Source organism: Scleropages formosus, chromosome 21, assembly GCF_900964775.1.
Source record: "Scleropages formosus chromosome 21, fSclFor1.1, whole genome shotgun sequence".
Lineage (NCBI taxonomy): Eukaryota > Metazoa > Chordata > Actinopteri > Osteoglossiformes > Osteoglossidae > Scleropages > Scleropages formosus.
Window position 1 is genome coordinate 22184248 of NC_041826.1, and position 17598 is coordinate 22201845.

The 17598-nt window shown below is 45.1% G+C and overlaps 1 protein-coding gene across 3 annotated transcripts in view; it reads left to right on the top strand.

Moving 5' to 3' along the window:
* The window catches only part of LOC108920823 (phospholipid-transporting ATPase IA), an 82248-nt gene that overhangs the window by 7254 nt on the left and 57396 nt on the right, over positions 1 to 17598 (top strand). For 2 of the 3 annotated variants that reach the window (XM_029247388.1, XM_029247390.1), the window contains exons 2-7: positions 7506 to 7620; positions 10873 to 10972; positions 11616 to 11714; positions 12885 to 12930; positions 13498 to 13538; positions 14800 to 14873. In XM_029247388.1, the coding sequence (XP_029103221.1) occupies positions 7506 to 7620; positions 10873 to 10972; positions 11616 to 11714; positions 12885 to 12930; positions 13498 to 13538; positions 14800 to 14873 (475 nt within the window). Of the gene's footprint in view, positions 1 to 7505; positions 7621 to 10872; positions 10973 to 11615; positions 11715 to 12884; positions 12931 to 13497; positions 13539 to 14799; positions 14874 to 16571; positions 16646 to 17598 lie in introns of all 3 variants that reach the window. The other variant, XM_029247387.1, reaches the window with a different exon arrangement.

Consider the following 17598-nt stretch of genomic DNA (forward strand, 5'->3'; position numbering starts at 1 on the left):
CTATTTTTAACCGGAGCCAGAGCCGGGTTGTGGAAGCCATCAGTGTCCTCCTCCCGCTGCTCAAAATACCACGGTAGACGTCCAGGGCAGCGGTGGCGGACTCCGAGAAAATCTTTTGGACCTTTGTACCGGCGGTCAAAACCGATGCGACGAAGGGAGGCGGCAGGGGCAGCCACGCGTATCCCCATCTGTGTCGCCGTGTCGTGCCGTTCAGCCGTTCCCACGGTGCAGAAATTTACAGAATTCTTTTTGTTCTGTCGGAATCAACCTTTTTCAGACAATTCCACGTTCGCTAGAAGCTCAGTAGTGAGGTATAAATAAGCTGAATGATAGAAGTTCTGCAGAATCTTCCCAGATGTTACTCACCGTAGACGGATACCTGGCCGCAGTCCCCCCGCTGTCCTTATATACCCAACTCGCCTTTGTCCTCTTGTACTTGTGAAATGGCATCGAAGGGTTTTGCATTCCAGAAATTTCTTGGCAGGCAAAGGAAACGGAAAGGCATAAAGGTAAAATTTAATGGAGTAAAAATAATGCAACATAAATGAATACCGTATGGTGAATAATATGACAGAGTAATTAAAGTATAATTAAAAGTGAAACATAATGATGTAATAAAGAATGAATAATAATGAAATTGTGGAAAAGTACAATCCAGCATTTCTAAAGCCAAAAAACTGTGATCATATTAAAATATATTTGAAAGCGATGATGATCATTAGGGCGGGAATAATGCCTAAGAAGGATTATAGAAAAAAACAGGATTACACCTGCAGGATATGACGACTTGCCAAACCCCAGACAACCTGCTGTGCTCCTCCACCTGTGGCTGCCCAGAAGTTCTTTGCACAAGAGGTCCAAAATCAAAATTGAAAGGTTCTCGGTTTGGGCTCCGGGGCCAATGGTTCCCGATTTATGATGGGTCGATTCACAATTATTCGACTTGACGATGGTGAGCTGGCGATAGACGTTCAGTAGAAAACATACTTTGAATTTTGATATGCGGAGCGATACTTTCTCATGATGCTGGGCAGCGGCAGCAATCTGCATCTCCCAGTCTGTCACACAGAGGCATGTATTAGATGCATTTTCGACTCACGATATTTTTGACTTATGACGTAACCCCATTGTAAATCGGGGACCACGTGTACGTGTAATGTCACCTGGCAAAAATGGTGGTATCGGATGAGCTGATAGTATTTCAAGAGTCACACGTCCACGTTCTGCGAAACCCATCATAAGTCGAAAATATCGTAAGTCAAAAATGCATTTAATACACCTAATACACACCTCTACGTGACAGACTAGGAGATGCGGATCGCTGCCGCTGCCCAGCACTGAGAGAGATTATCGCTCTGCGTATAGCTTGCCTGGGGAAAGAAATCAAAATCCGAAATACCGTTTCTACTGAATGTCTATCGCCAGCTCACCATCATAGAATCAAAAAAAATCGCAAGTCGAGCCATCGTTACCACCTGTAACTGTAAATGCATCCGATGTGGTGGAATGAGAACCCTCTATCCCTCAGAACTGCCTAGTACCTTTCAGTTTTCTGGAAAGGTCCCAGAGTGCATCTCTTTTGGACCCACTTCTGATCTGATCTCCAAATAGGTTCATCAACTTACATCGCATAATCTCTTACATCACCTTTTCTAATTCTATCTTCTGGATCCCTGGATCGATCGGTCCATCAGCTCTTTAGACTGCACCGATCACAAGGTGCTCTCCGTTCATTCCTTCTCCTTGCTTTTCTCCTCCACAGACGGCCTTCCCATCTGACATTGTCTTCCCATCTCATTAGAGGTGGTCCAGGTGGTCATTTTCGTTTTCTTGGGTACCACTCAGCTAGGAGTGTGGCCCATTAGTTGTCTGCTTTCCGCACTATGTGTCCTGCCCGTCTCCCGCCACGCTACAATGGGCCCCGCTTCTCTCATTCTATATGCAACTAAATCTATATTGAAATCTTCATACCATGTGCAGAGTTGCACATTGTTATATATTTATCGATCGTGTTTATTTAAATGTGTGTTTTTGGCAGATGCTTTTCTGCAAAGAGTTCGGAGTAAACAAAAATACATCAAAGTACATTCAAGGTGAAGGTTGGAGGAAGTGTATGATCACTTTGCTTCAGTAATGGGTGGGACCCTTTATCAGCAGCATCATGACCCTTCCTCTGCCATACTTCAGTTGTGCCATGGTAGCACAGTGAGTAGCGCCGCTGTGTTTCATAGTGCCTGGGCGGTGCAAGAGGACATGGGTTCAAACCCTGCTCAGTCTGTGTGGAGTTTGCATGTTCACTGTGTGGATTTCTGCTGAGTGCTCTGGTTTCCTCCCACACTCCAAAGACATGCTGTTCAGGTCCCACCCATAGTGTGTGTGTGTTCCACTGATGTGTGGATGAGTGGCCCACTGTAAGTAGTGTATCTAGCAGTGTAAGTCACCACAGTGAATAAGGTGTGTGGGCTGATAACACTACAGAGTTCATTGGAAGTTGTTGTTTAACTTTGTCTCATTTGAACGTTTCAGCAGAAACTCCTTCACCATGTCTTCCCAGAGCTCCAGCACCAATTCCCACAGAGGTAGAACACTTGTCGGTCGCTTTCCTTTCACTTTTCAGTCCCCGTTGGCATCAGCTTTTAGATGGAAATTGTTCTGATCCATAATTGATGAACCCGCATTTGTAGATGAGCTCAGGTTTTCCCCGACCGCAGATTCGGAACGGTGGGCCCACGTTATTCAATTTCGGAAGCTCAAGATGTCATCCATAAGGTCTCCACGAAGAAATAATCTTTCTAAACTGCTCCTCGTGAGATGCGGAAATCACAAAAATTCCATGCAACTTTCACCCACAGTACAAGTGAAGTTTCCAATTTATGGTTTACCATGATTCTTGAGAACTATGCTAAGAATGAATTACACTTATTCATTTAGCTGATGCTTTTCTCCAAAGCAACTTATGTTAAGGTTACAATTATTTTACCAGCTGGGTAATTTTACTGGAGCAATTCAGGGTAAGCACCTTTGTCAAGGGTACTACAGCCAGAGGTGGGGATTAAACCTACAACCTTCAGAGCCAAAGGCAGCAGCTCTAACCGCTATGCTGTCCCAGGTTATTTCTATTAAAATGTTCTGTTCATTTATAATTAATGATCTATTATATTAAAATTGTAATATTTCTATTCCGGTTTATTCTGTCCCGGGTTATTTCTGTTATTTCTAAGCGTTTGAAATACTGAATGAATATAGTTCTTTAATCATTAATAGCTTGTGTACTCAAAGTCCGGCTATAGAGGCCCCCTATATGGTACATGCGTACATGTAAAAGGAATGTCTGGGATGTTCTGGTTGTAACTTTACCGCAGTACATTGTGTATTCTTGCACAAATCAACACCTGAATTAAAGCCACATTTAAGTGTAGAAAAGTTGATTGCATTTAGTCTCCCTGCCCTGCATAGCAATTGTCAGTTATCCTCTGTATGCTTTATTTGCTGACAATAGTGATTATGAAGGCTGTGTTTTTAATTTTAGGAGGCATCTCAAGCCTTGTGTCCATTTGCATCAGCTGATGTTCTGCGTGACATGTTGCTGACAGGTGCTGGGAATCGCTTGGCGGCGGCTGCTGCCGCTGCTGCTCACCGCCGCAGTTCTTGTTTAAAGTGTTCGGAGGGGGGCCGCGTTCAAAAGGAATCCTCTTGCAGCCGCTTTCCCCCCTCCGTCCTTATTTTTCGGGTTTGCAGCAGCAACAGGCTTCAGTAACCAGAGAAGGTAAAGGGGCGCTGAGGGAATGCGTGTCGCTTTCCATGTCGGCACGTGTGCCGTAGAGCCTTCTGCTGGGGAGAATACTAATTTTGTTATCATGGAGGCGTGTGTTCGTCATCAAGGTATATATTTTCATAAGCTATTTTTTGTGTGTGTGTGTGTGTGTGTGTGTGTGCGTGCGCGTTGCATTTTTTTTTTTTTTTTAACAAGACCAATTGTGTGAGGGCTGAGTGTTATGTAAGTGTAACACGCTGGGTTAATCCATATTTCACCGTACGTTGAAAAGCGTGCAACATCTCACACAAGAAACACCATTGCATGTGCATTGTCCTCAGGTGACTTTTTTTTTTTTTTTAAAACTAGAAACAAACTGTTTTAATAACTCATGTGTCAATGTAAAATATAGCTCAATATATGTGGTTTTAGCATCTCTCTGTTTGCAGTAAGTACAATTAAATGTGAAAAGCACTACATTATTCAGAATTTAATGTGAACGTTAAGGTAATTTAATGGAATGAGTTTATTCATCTTAAGTCATTAAAAAAAATTTAAAAAAATGGATATTCCAGTAACCGCTCCCCTTTCCCATTGGACTGTCTGTCATTCTTTGACCTTTTGTCTCCAGATATTTTAAGTATTCTTATTCACGATTGCGATGCCATCACATTAAAGGGAAACACTTTTGTACACTTTTTTTTTTTCATCATCTGTTAGATGCATCACTGGCATGACTGGCTGCCTCCACAAACACTCTCTCATCCCCTGTTTCTGCTGAAGAGTACGGCTTCGTAGAGGCAGATGTTGTCAGAGTTCGATATTTCTCAGAGGAATCGCGCCGGGTGATGCCGACGGGGCCAAGTCTGTTCCAAGTACGCGGGTCGCACCCACGTCGGCTCGCCGAGAAGAAATCGGCCCCGAATCGATTTCGTTCGGGTTTGGACAGGAGCCCAGCATCCAAAACGGCGATCTGTGCGATAATCCACCCTGGAGCTGCCTGTCATGCAGTCACTTTGTTTTGCTGCTGTTATATGGATAGACAGACAGATATACCAACAGGTATATACATACATACAAACATTATACAAGTAGAGATACAGTGGACAGATACACACATATATATATACATATCTATATAAATAGACACCCCTCGACTTGCGCAAATAGACCGTTCTTCAACCTCTTACAGAAGTCAAAATTTACTTGTCAGATTCCCCCTTCTCCCCCACTATTCAACATATAAACATTAGTAATTTTTCCATCTCAGTTATTGCACCTCGACATTTCTTCGTTATTGTTGTTTTCATGCTAGCTGTTCCTTTCACGTACTCTTTTATACGTTCAGCATCCTTCACTGTTGTATTTGTAGTCGATACGGCTAAACCTGGTTCCCGCGGTACAGACGATCATCTTTGTCCGGCTTCATACGTCCTTATTTTCAATTTCGTTTCCAAATCGATTGCTGTCCGCTTACGAGATGGTTCTGCGGATTTACATAAGTCGGATTTACGTGAGTAGAGGGGTGTCTCTACATAGGGTCCCAGAAGGTTCGAAAAGGGAGTGAGGCTGCGACTGCCATGCTTACCTTCTACATGGGGAACCTTTGAGTTTTCAGCCATAAGATCGGCATCGTTCTTCGGACAAGAACGAACGTACCGGGGTGTTTTAGGTATAGATCAGTCACTGTCAGAAACCTGCTGAAATGAGCTGGAATTGCACAGCGTTGACTTCGGTTTTGTCGTGCGACATCAGTCATGTCTTTTTTTTTTTTTTTTTTCTCCTCGAACCCAAGTCTTTCTCAAAACATCTGCACTGTCATAAAACGGCCTTCTTTCGCTTCCTTTCTCACTCGCAAGCCGTCGTGCTCGTCTATAATCGGCCTTGATTTATTATTCACTAAGCTGCCCTTTTAATCTTTAATGATCCCCACCTTGTGTTGGTTTCCAACTGCAAATGTCCGTGAGGCTGAAGAGAGAAAGAAACGTCTTTGTAAGGCGAGGGATGGTTACTTAGAGTTGGGCAAGTGCCTGTTGAGGCTGCAGTTTGCTCTGTAAATCCAGTGAGCTGGACAGGACCAAACCCTGATGGACACACAGGGATCCATACTTTATCTGACTAGTTAGATAACAGATGTTGCAGGAAGCTATGGGGGTTTTGACCCCGCTTGCTCAACTGTCTCGGTCTCATTGCAGGTTGCCACCTCTGGATCCAGGACCTCCTTTCAGGAAGAACCTAGGCGCTTCTACGCAGTTCTGAAATGAATGAAATCTGTGAATAAACTAACACAGAGTCCTCAACTTATGAATGCGACTGGGACCAGAACCCAATAAACCACAACCTCCCTTTTTAATATCACTGGCCGATAAATCACAATCATATATAACGTACATGTGGGGTGTTCATCAGCTTTTGGCCACTTTCAGCTTTATTTATAGAAAAAATCAGTTAGGTCTTAATAAAACAGTTGTGTATCAGTTTTTTAGTGAGTGAAGCCACGTAAAAATCTTGGTTATAGCTATGGTAAATGAACTACTTTTTACTTACTAAACAGTGTAAAAAAAAAAAAAAAAAAAAAGTACGGAGCTGGGAGACTGGGCATCAATGCAATTCGTGAAAAAGATAAGGAAGTTAAATAGTTGGGAGTGATCCAAAGTACGAAACCCAGCAGAAAGTTCTGTTTCTGTGTGCGCGTGAGAGTTCCGTGGCTGCGACTAGGAGGACGAGGGCGGCTCGCTAAGGGGACGTTAACGAGGTCACGGCTTTGGCGGATCATCCAGGCAGGCTTGTGAACACTGCGACGGAGGGGCTGCTACGTGACGCCCAGTCCAGGTTGCCTCTTGACGCTTTTCCAGAGGGGCCCTGGCGGCAGGTCCCGGCTACTGCCGTTTGGCTCTCGCCCCCCACGACTTCTGAACACGCCCGCATAGGGCCCCGATCCTCCGTAGGCAGCAGTCGCACGAAGAGCCTCTGTAGGGATAATCCTGCGACAAGAGCGGCGTCCGCAGCTTTTTTCCACTGGCACGTTACCAAGGGCTTAAATCTCATAGCCGCTTCCACGACATGTGCCTCCTCTTTCCGTCTACGTGCGAGCTCATCGTCAGGGCACCGCTAGACCTTCTCCGCGCATAATACGCACATTCCTGTAGCGCGTCCCGACACCCATCGTTCGAGGTCTCGGTCACGACTCGATGGAGGCAGCGGTGTTGGGTTTGCACGCTGCTGTGCTGTACACTTCGGACGTGAGGAATGGGTGGAGTCGCCGTGATGCTGAGCGTCCTGGTCGGAGCGCACGCTCCTCCACGCGTCGTGACTCATTCCGGTATTCGTCATAGGACCTGGCGCAGCTCCGCTGCTCACGTTCGCGAAACGTGTCCCGCAAAATGTTGAGACGGGACGTGACACGGTACACAAAGGCAGGCGGAAAGGGCACAAGGTACATGCAGGATTATGAGGGCTCTTTGCCTCGCAGGGGGGTTTTAAATGTCACTGACGACGGGGAGCCAAGTCCAGCTCAGCAGGGATCTACGCGCAGGAAGGGAACCGCAGGGCTTCTACTGTACGGCCTTTGGCAGAGAAAGGGGACTGCGGTAGAGAGGTGACGGGTGACTTCTTGGGGATAAATAAGGGTCTAGAGGGAGCAGCGGTCTCTCAAAGGCGGAAGTTCTCTCTCGGTACTGTCCGCGTGGTGTGTGTGGTCCTCAGGACTCGCCCTTCATCTCTTCACATCCGTGTTCTTCTCCCCTTCCAGGCTACGAGAAGACGGAAGATGCCTCGGAGAAGACCTCCTTGGCAGACCAGGAGGACACCAGACTGATCTTCATCAACCAGCCGCAGCTCACAAAATTCTGCAGCAACCGCGTCAGGTCAGCCCACAGCTCACCTCGTTGCCAAACGAGACGCTTGTCCACGGAGTCGGGCGCGGGGCCAAATGTTCTGGCCGCCGAAGACTGAGCTCTCTTGGCACAAGCGTCGCGGGTCGTTTCAGCCTCCCTCTTCTTCTCCTGTGGAACCCTTAGCCTTCAGATCGTGTTCCTGCACAGTGTCTCGAAGTACCATAGTGTTCTCAGTCCTCCTTAATGTTAGAAAAGCCCAGAGAGAGTGTTGCGTATGTCCAGCGAACCCCTCTCAGGACCATCGTATTGTAGATTTACGCAAAGTGCGGGAGTACAGCATGATCAGAGCTGGGCAGTAATGTGTTACGTTTACACGTAGTCCACGATATACATAATTTTTTAAAGAGCAATTGATGATATTTATTTTTTCTGGCTAGTTTTACAATAGATATTTTTTGAATGGTTAATACATGATTTTCCGAAAATTTTCCGATATACCTCTTCTGAAAACTTTACCGTATATATTTACGTACTTTACTTCCGATGACTTTTGACTTTGATGCTACTAGCAATACTATTTCTGTCACTCTGCCCTCCTTTCTTTGTTTTATCTTTCTTTCCAAAAAAGGGACATCACCTCGCTGTCAGCTGGCACTCGGAGCATTTTACTGCTGATTGTTGACTGCTATTTTTACCATTGACCAATAACACCCACGTATCATGCGTATTCAACATAACACATGAGCAGTGTATTAATTTTTGGATTTTCGTTATAGGGAACTAATCTTTCTGGAAGGCAGCTGCTGTTTTTATTCCTGGTTTTGCTGAATTTTCTGGCCTTGATTTCCTCGGTTATTTTGGAGGGAAAAAAACTGTCGTATGGATAGCGGAGCGTTTCAGGCGATTTTGATCATTAAGGGCTCCTTGTGCGAAGTCTGCACCACGTTCGAGTGGCTGACTTTACGCGGTCATGTCTACGGCGACTTGACCTGTGCTTCACGCAGATATCGGGCTGCGTGCAACGTCGAGAGCCGACGCTCACGCTAGTCTTAGTGCCAGCCCACACCAGTGACATCACTGTACGCCATCCTTTATTATCCAGCATTAATTATTATTCACTCAATTCCTTCACTTCCTTTATTTCTTTAATGATGAAGAGCGTTATTAGGTGAGTGTGTCACCTGGTACTTTTTAGGCGGTACACTTTACCCTATTGGATTTGTACTCTTTAGTGTTTCTTGATGGCTCTCAGACACACGCTGGTGGAGTGAGCAAAACTAAAGCTGAATGGGTGTGTGTTTGTGCGAGAAGAGTGTGCGTCCCCCTCGGTGTGACGGTGAGTTTTTGCATGTCTCCGCTTGATGCCACAATTTGTTTCGTGTGCTTCTCAGATGAAGCCTTCCCAGAGAAAACAGGCCGGGGCTTCGTTATCTGTCTTTATTTCCTCTAACGCGGCCGTAGCCTTCGGCTGTAATGTGGTGATAAATCAGCCCCTCCCCCCACCCCCCCGCCCCTACAACACACACTTCTCGATAACCACGCTCCCATTTCCGAGCCTCACCCTAATTCCCTGGTCATTCTGTTTCGGTTGCTTTATTTGCTTTATCCTTATTCTATATGTCAAATTATTTAACTGCTTCCTTGCCTCTACTTGTATTCCGGATAAACCCAAAATTAGGCCGATGTGTGGATCCTGTGGTGTTGTGCATGGACAAGAGAGAGATTTAAACACTTCGGGGTTTCCGATGAATAATAAATACCTTTTTGTCGACTTACGATGATGCTGGCATCGTGGTGATCGCTGGTGCCGGGGTACGCCGTCCCCTCCAGCCCAGTGTAGAGCTGTGTTGGCCATGGGGCGCAGCGAGGAGGTCAGACGGCGGTCCGGGAACAGGAAAGGTCTTCATAAGTGACAAACGCACGCTACGGTATCGCTTTATCGTTGCTGCCGACGATTTATTGTGCGACTGTTTCAACTTTCTATGGCTTTCGTTCGACAGAGACCAGCCTTCTATTTTAATGTATCGGCGTGATTTATCGAAATGAATCTTTAATTCATATGTTAATCGATGTGTTTAATATACATTTTGGCATTTTGAACTCCCTGTATAAATAATCCCTCCATAGTCACTGATTGTAGCAGTGCTGCACATAAAGAAAACTTCATCATATCATCTTGAACAGCCCTGTCATCAGAAAAAGCTCATGTCAGCAACCATATATTGCCAGATATCTCTAAGGCCCACATGTAACCATTAGAATAATTTCATTTTTGATGCATCATGCTTTTATGAGTAGTTAGTTATACAGCATTTGTGAAAGATAATAAGTGCAAGATGAGACTTTACTGGCCAAGTACGTTTCCGCATGCAAGGAATCTGATGTGGCGGATGTTCATTCAAGCTCATTTAACGTAACACAAAATACAAACATAATAGAGTAAGTGTAACGTAACCAAGTTTGACGAAAATACTGAACAAATAGTGTAATTATTTACAGGCATATGTATATCTAAGTAATATGAGCACAGAAGTATAAATAATGGAGCTAAATGTAAATGGCGTAAATATAAAAACATTATAGAGGCATCACTGGTGATAACATGCTAAAATATTAATATTGAAGTATTGAATGTATTATGGGGGGGTGGTGGCGCAGTGGGCTTGACCGGATCCTGCTCTCTGGTGGGTCTGGGGTTCGAGTCCCGCTTGGGGTGCCTTGCGACGGATTGGCGTCCCATCCTGGGTTAGGCTCCAGCTCCCTGCGACCCTGCATGGGACAAGCAGCTTCAGATGATGTGTGAATGTATTACTTTAGGATGTGTACAGTATATATACACACACATATATACTGTGTGTGTGATATTGTGTTACCAGTACAAAGTCCCAGTTGTGTTGTTAGTTTAGAGCTGGATGAAAAATGGAATCTTAATGTCCATTTAAGAATGGATATAGATTATAATGTGCACTTCAGAGGCTGATTAAGAACCTGGTTTGTGGGTTGTTTCTTCGTGCCTTACTGCCCTGTATCTCTCTCCAGAAAGAAGGGTTTGGAAAATGCAATGATGGCCTGGGTGGGAGGGGTCTCTGATTTTATCTGGTATAGAGAGAGGTTCTGTGGAAGTTCTCAAGCTCAGGCAGGTCCAAACAATGAAGCATGAAGGACCCCTTGTGTCGGGCCTAATGCGGCTTCTCAGAAAATGCCCTTTCTTGGTTGTTTACACCTTTTGATTTAATTAGCGTTGTATTCGAATGCTGACTTCTCACCTTTGACTCTGTGCAGCACTGCCAAGTACAACGTCCTCACATTCCTGCCCCGCTTCCTCTACTCCCAGTTCCGAAGGGCGGCCAACTCCTTCTTCCTCTTCATTGCGCTGCTGCAGGTAGGTCCTGGGGGGACCGGTGGCTCAGAGGTCAGAGCCCCAGTGTCGATCGGAATGGAAATTTGATCACACACGGGTGGCATGCATGAGGCGCGTATGTCTGTCTAGTCCTTGCTGGACAGTCACACTGTTTCATGTTGCCAGGACACCAGCTTACCATAAAGGTGACTGCCGGTAGGACAGTTGTTTTTAACAGCTTGGTTATGTGTCATGGATGAGACGCTGCCAACGATATATGGGGCCATTGACAGGGTAGCCTTGATTCAAACAATGACTGTAACAGGTGGGCAGAGTCTGCTGCAGTGACCTTCGAAGTGGGTAAGGGTCTTTTTTTCAATACGTTTTTGAAGCATCATTCACTCCCGCTCGTCTTTCCAGGTAGAACATGGGAAGGCCAACACTAAGTAATGCAGAATACAGCTGTACCGCATCAGTGTTCCCCATGTCCGACCTTTGCGCTTGCAAACCAGGGGGCTGGTTTTTTTATTGCCTACAGTCCTTGCAAATTATCAAAACTGATATTTATCATTAGCCGCTGTTGAGGTCCTCAGAAGCTGGTAGATGCTATGAAGTCACAGGTTCATTGGATGACTGTGATAATCTACACTCAGGCAGTGATGTTTGATTTTCTCCCTCACAACAGCAAATTCCAGATGTTTCTCCTACTGGCCGCTGGACTACTCTGGTGCCCCTCCTCTTCATCCTGGTGGTGGCTGCAGTGAAGGAGGTCATTGAGGATCTGGTGAGCAACCAGCACTGGGCCCCAGTGTGTCATCCTTCACTTGCCTGTATTTGTTTACTAAACAATTTCCGATTCTAAGTGAAACGTACTCATCCATCTGGGGGAATCATATCTGGGGGTTTTCTCCGCTCGTATCTGCTGGGCTGCTCACAATAAGGGAACTCAAGGCTGCTGGAGTGGAGCATTGCCGTGCCCCTTTGGCTGGATTCCCTCATCCTCGGTGCTGGGGAGGTTGACTGTGTCTCAGATCTAGCATGACTTAAGAATGATCCATCAGTTGCTCAACAGGTTCACGCCCTCAGAACCACGCAAGTTCACCCATACAAAGCAGTTAGTTATTCCCTTGAGTAGGGTTTGGTCTATAGGCTCAGTGGTCTAACAGAGCATTGGTTCATTTGAGAGATGGCTGCACATAGGGATGGAACAAGGAGTGTGTAGAGATGGTGAATTTGTGGTATGGTAATGTAACGGGCATGAGGTGGAGGTTCCCTGCTGATGTTCGCCGCTGAGAAATGCTACACCGAGCCATAAACAGATTAAGGAGGCCCAGATATTTCTGAGACCAATCAGTTCGAGCCGTGTACCTTTGTTCACCTAACTGTGGCCCATTAGTATATGGAGATATGCCGATCAGCCAAAACATTAAAACCACTGACAAGTGAAGTGAATAACATTAATTATCTTGTTGTTATGGCACCTGTCAAGGGGTCAGATATATTAGGCAGCAAGTGAACAGTCAGTGGGGAAACTTTTTGGGTTTCTACTGAAAACCATCTGTTGGCAAAGTGGTGCAAAGTGAAATGACAGTGAATGAAGCTGGAAACAAACCTCATGCCAAGTGCTTGTGTTTATCCTTTCCTTTTCCAAAGAGATTCTTAAAAGTTGCTCACAGATGGCAGAGGAAATCTGATGCGCGCAGCAGGGTTGACGAACTGCGTACGAGAGTTGGGGTCAAAGAGGTCTAAGTACTTCCTTCAGTAATGGAGATGGCAGCAGGGGTAGAGATGGCACGTCACCGTAGGAGTTTGTTTGGCTTTCGTCCTGTTAGCGCCGACGGACGCATCTCCTCTCCTGTCTTGTGATGTTGAGATTCCCAGCTTGTTTGACTGATGGCGACCTTGACTCTGATGTTGTGGGAATGATGCAGTGGTGTTTTAATCCGTTTCCCAGAAACGTCACAATGCAGACAGCGTCGTGAACAAGAAGGAGATCCAAGGTGAGGCGATCCACTCCAACACAGTCTACACCATCTACATCTTTCTGCATGGCACACTGTGGACTTACCTGCACCTTTAGCATTTCCCCCCTGAATGTTCTGTTCCATCATGTTAGACCACTTTAGACCATAGTCATTTAGCAGAACGTTCTCATTCAAGTCTGCAGTTCTCCATATCTGCAGGTTCCTGAGCAGTAGTCAGATAATCTGGTCCTATCTAGAGTAAGACTATTCAAAACTGAACAGGTTCTGGTTCTGCTCGTAGAAAATGTGCCCATTCGTGTGGTAGATGTCTGTCCAGCAAAGACAGCGACTGGTTGAGCTCGGAGTTCACAGCCTAGCGTGAGGTTTGAGTTTCAACCTGATATGCTGCTCCAGGCTACATGAAGAGAAACTTTATTCTTGCTTTCTTTAAACACCTACATTTTCTGGAGTCATGCCATTGCCTGTCAAAGTATGTACATGAGAACTCTGCCTACTCATACACCTTTCCATATTAGTAGCCCTTGTTGCTGACACAGATGATGATGTTTAGAGGTTTGTTATTTGCGTCTCTTCTTTTTAAAGTGCTTCGAAATGGAGCATGGGAGATAGTCCACTGGGAGAAGGTATGTAGCTCGGTCCTTTTCATGGTCCCCCCCCCCCCCGTTGGGAGTGAGATTGCGGTATAGTCATAGTCACTTCCATAAATTATGTATTTTTGCATTTGCTATCCATTTCCAGTTCGTGGGGTAATGACATGCATTATTAAAGGCAAGCAGTCTTGTTGTATCTACAAAGGTAGACCACAGGAAAAACTGTTTCCTGCACCTGCTCCACTTTCCAATGCTGCACATTTAAGCTACTGTGCATTTTTAAATGACCGAGACACCACCCTCCCTTCTAACAGCAGCATATGGTGATGGCCACTTGTTGTTAACTTTTAGGCCCATATAGCCCCAGCTAATGGCGTAAGATTGGAGCAGGTCTTGCAGGGGCTGGGATTAGTGTGCAAGAGGCTATTTACTTGTCATCTTTATTCGCTTGCCACAGATGCATCTTCAATGCAAGTTAAATGCAAGTTAAATGCTAGTAAATTTTGAGTCAGACCATACTATAGCATGGACCAACAATAGAATTTTCGTATTATCATATGAGAAGGCTGCAAAGAAGCCTTTTCGTTTTGGTCGTCACGCGTTCTTAGGTATCCATCTGCAGCTGAGGATTTTCCAATGATTTTGCAGCTAAAGCGATGGGTTTCATGCTTTTTGTGCTCTCTGTGGGGGACTGTCATAGAATTGGTGAACACCTTGCAGGCTTAGGCACAGGACTTCCTGAACATGGTGTAACGATCCGGCTAAGCTAATGAGTTAGCCCAGATCCTCACGTGGATTCCAGAAAGGCGTAAAAGTATATAAATCCAGATGGACACGGACAAAAGGACGCTCTTCTTTTTAATATCTTGTGGGAAACTATGGATAACATATTTCACACAGCTGTCCTTACAATAAAATAACCAACATTAAAGCAATCTCCAAAACGTGCGAGGCACAAAAGGGTGTACACGGCCACGTATATCAGCTTGCGCGCCCGGGAGCCAGCAACGAGGGGGCGGAGCAACCCCTTAGTCTCCACCATGATACGTCATCATTACAATGGGCCTGGAAACAGACTCTTTAGACTCAGCTTCCAAACGAAAGCGTTTGTGCGGCATCAGCCATCTCCTACAATCAAGCGTTAATAAAGTCGTACACATTCCCAAGGCGTTGATGGGTTTGTTTCCTGGACGTGGCACACTGGGCGCATCGGTGTTAATCTATGTTAATGTGCATTTTGTCCTGGGTGGTGTTCACCAATGCTGCCATTCAGTAACTAGATTGTTTCTTGCAGGTTGTGGTGGGCGATATAATTAAAGTAAATGGCAAGGAGTTCATACCTGCCGATGCTATCCTGCTGTCATCCAGGTAGAGAAGGAACTTGCGTAGAAGAGCGATTATCCTTCCAAGCATGGTTGAAAGGATTCGCCAGACCACAACAGGTTCTGGCAAACTGGCTACAGAAGCAGGAGCCTTTAGTGAGCTGGCTGTCCTGTAGGATCTGTCTGGAAGGGAATGGAATTCTTTCTTCTAAGCAAAGGATAGGACGCAGAAGGCAAAAAAGGAGCTTAAGTATTAAATCTGACCACATTGTATACCCATTTTACTCTCTTCATCTTAACAGACTCCATTCTGTCTGTTATGGAATTTCTGCTGCAAGACACACAAGCACACAGATACATGCAGGATTGTGATAATCCAGAACCTATTCTGGAAATGTGACCCCTCTGCACTTCAGTTTCGACTCATGGACCGATGACATGACATTCTCTGTTAGAATTTTCTGATACAAAGCCAAATCCGTTGTTCCTTCAAAGGTGCCCAGCTCTTGTGGTAGTAAAACATCCCCAGAGCATCACACTGCCACCACCATGCTTGACTGTTGGTAGAAGATTCTTGCTTTGAAGTACCTTATTTAGTTTACATCAGATCTTGTTGGACCCATGTTATCCAAAAAGTTTTGCTTTGGATTCATCAGTTCATAGAACATTATTCCAGAAGTTTTGAGAGACCTCCAGTTACTTTATGGTTACCTGTAGATGAGCTTCCACATTCTAGTAAGTGGGTATTGGTCTTCAGTCCCCTGGATGTTGTTCTGGGGTTCTGCTTGAGCTTGGCTCTGATTGTGGTACGATTGAGGTTCGCAACATTAGAAATAGCTGTCTAACCCTGTCCGGACCAACAGGCTTCACCTGCTTTTCTCCAGCAGTCAAATATCCTTAGTGTTGCATGATATGCCTCTAATAATCTGTCAATTGTATACAAACACCTGACTCTAATTACCTACTTAATTAAGGTGATTAAGGGGACAATTACTTTTTCACACCTGTGATTGGAAATGTCATTACCATTCACATCAAGGAAATGACATAAACATTTTTTTCTCTATTGCTATACTCCTAGGACCAATCAGTCTGTTGAAAAGTAATGTACAAAAGAGGAAATACAATAATGTACTTTTAAAATAGCTTCTCATAGCAGTACATGTAAGTTTGTCATTCCAGTAATCTACCATATGAACTCTTAAAGTTCAGTCTCAAAATTAACAGCACCTTTGCCTTCTGCGAGTCCTTGCTTTGCTGAGAGAATGATTCATGTCATCAGTTAGAGCTGGTAAGATGTCATCTTTTCCCTTTTCAAAATCCATTTTTGAGTGAGAAAGGTCTGTGGAGGTTGTTAAAAAATATGTTTACGCTTTATTAAACACCTTTCCTCTGGAAGTCAAAGAATTTTTTGGCTTTCCAGGTCCTAAATTATAGAAGATTTATGGTGTAGCTCAGAAGTGGCCTTGAAATGTCACGTTGGTTGTTCCTTTTCAAAGTCTTATTAGAGTAGTAGAGCCTTTTGAAAAGAATCTCACACGCTACCCAGCTGCATTTCTGCTGGTTATTTGGCTTGCGTGACCTGACTCAACTGGGTTTTGAAAACCGAACATGAATCAGGACTGAGTGCGTGGTTCTGTCTCCTTAGTAGAATGAATTTTTGTCTCTCCCCTCCATCCTTCTTCGTTTCCTCTCCGTCCAACGGACTTTCTCTTCCCCAATGCTGGTGCGGCGGGTGACGTAGGTGGCCGTTGGGGAGATAGTAAAGGCCGTCAATGGGGACCACCTTCCGGCCGACCTCGTCATTCTCTCCTCCAGGTCAGGAGTGCCTCTGCTGGCATGTGCTCAAAGCAGCGCCTCCCCAGCACAGCACATCGACCCTGCTCAGTGGCTGAACAGCAGAAGTTTCATTAAAACTCTATTAGCAGTGCATTGACTACCATAGTATATATATTCCTTTTAGCCTCAAATATTTTTTTGAAAAGAGAAACTTACCTGGAAAAAAGACAGAGAACATTCACCCCATCAGACTGACTTTGAGGAGCAGTGAGAGGGACAGTTGAAATTTACTCTTCTGCTTGTCTCCACAGTACAGAAAGAGCTTAGCGACACATGTTAGGTGTCATAAAACAACGATTCATTGACTCAGATTCTAGATATTTGAAGTCTTTTGCCTGAAATGGAATTTAAAAAGATTTGTCCAGATGTCCGATGTCCTCGTTGGACGAGTATCGACATTTAGCTACAGTGCCGTCCTAATAGGGCAAGCTGTCTGAGGTAAAGGAAACATTTATTATTAAACCCATTTGTATCAACAGCTGCACTATAATAGCTTAGAATTTGCTTGTAATTACACTCTCAATGTCAGCAGTTATTTTTATAGGATCAGTGAATAATCCTATTTATTTTGCTGCTTTCTGGGCATTGCTTCTCAGCGCAAATACCACAAGAAAAATGTGCGCCCCCTCTCAAATGAAAGGATCATCATATTTCTGTCCATATTTCATTTTAAGCTGTAATTATTCTGCCTTTTCGTCGCAAACGACCGAAAAGCTTCCCGGGGCGAACAGACTGAACAGTGGCACAGCTACAGTCTGAAGTGTCAGATTAGAACCCAGCGAAAGGCCACGTTCAGAGTCGCAGCAGTCAGACAAGGGTCGGCAGGGAAAAGGGAACAGTAAGGAGCCACATGGGGCCTGACCCATGCCCACCTGGTGCTGTATGGCAGAACACTGGGCTTCATCATCATGCCGCCAGGCACTCATCACTGC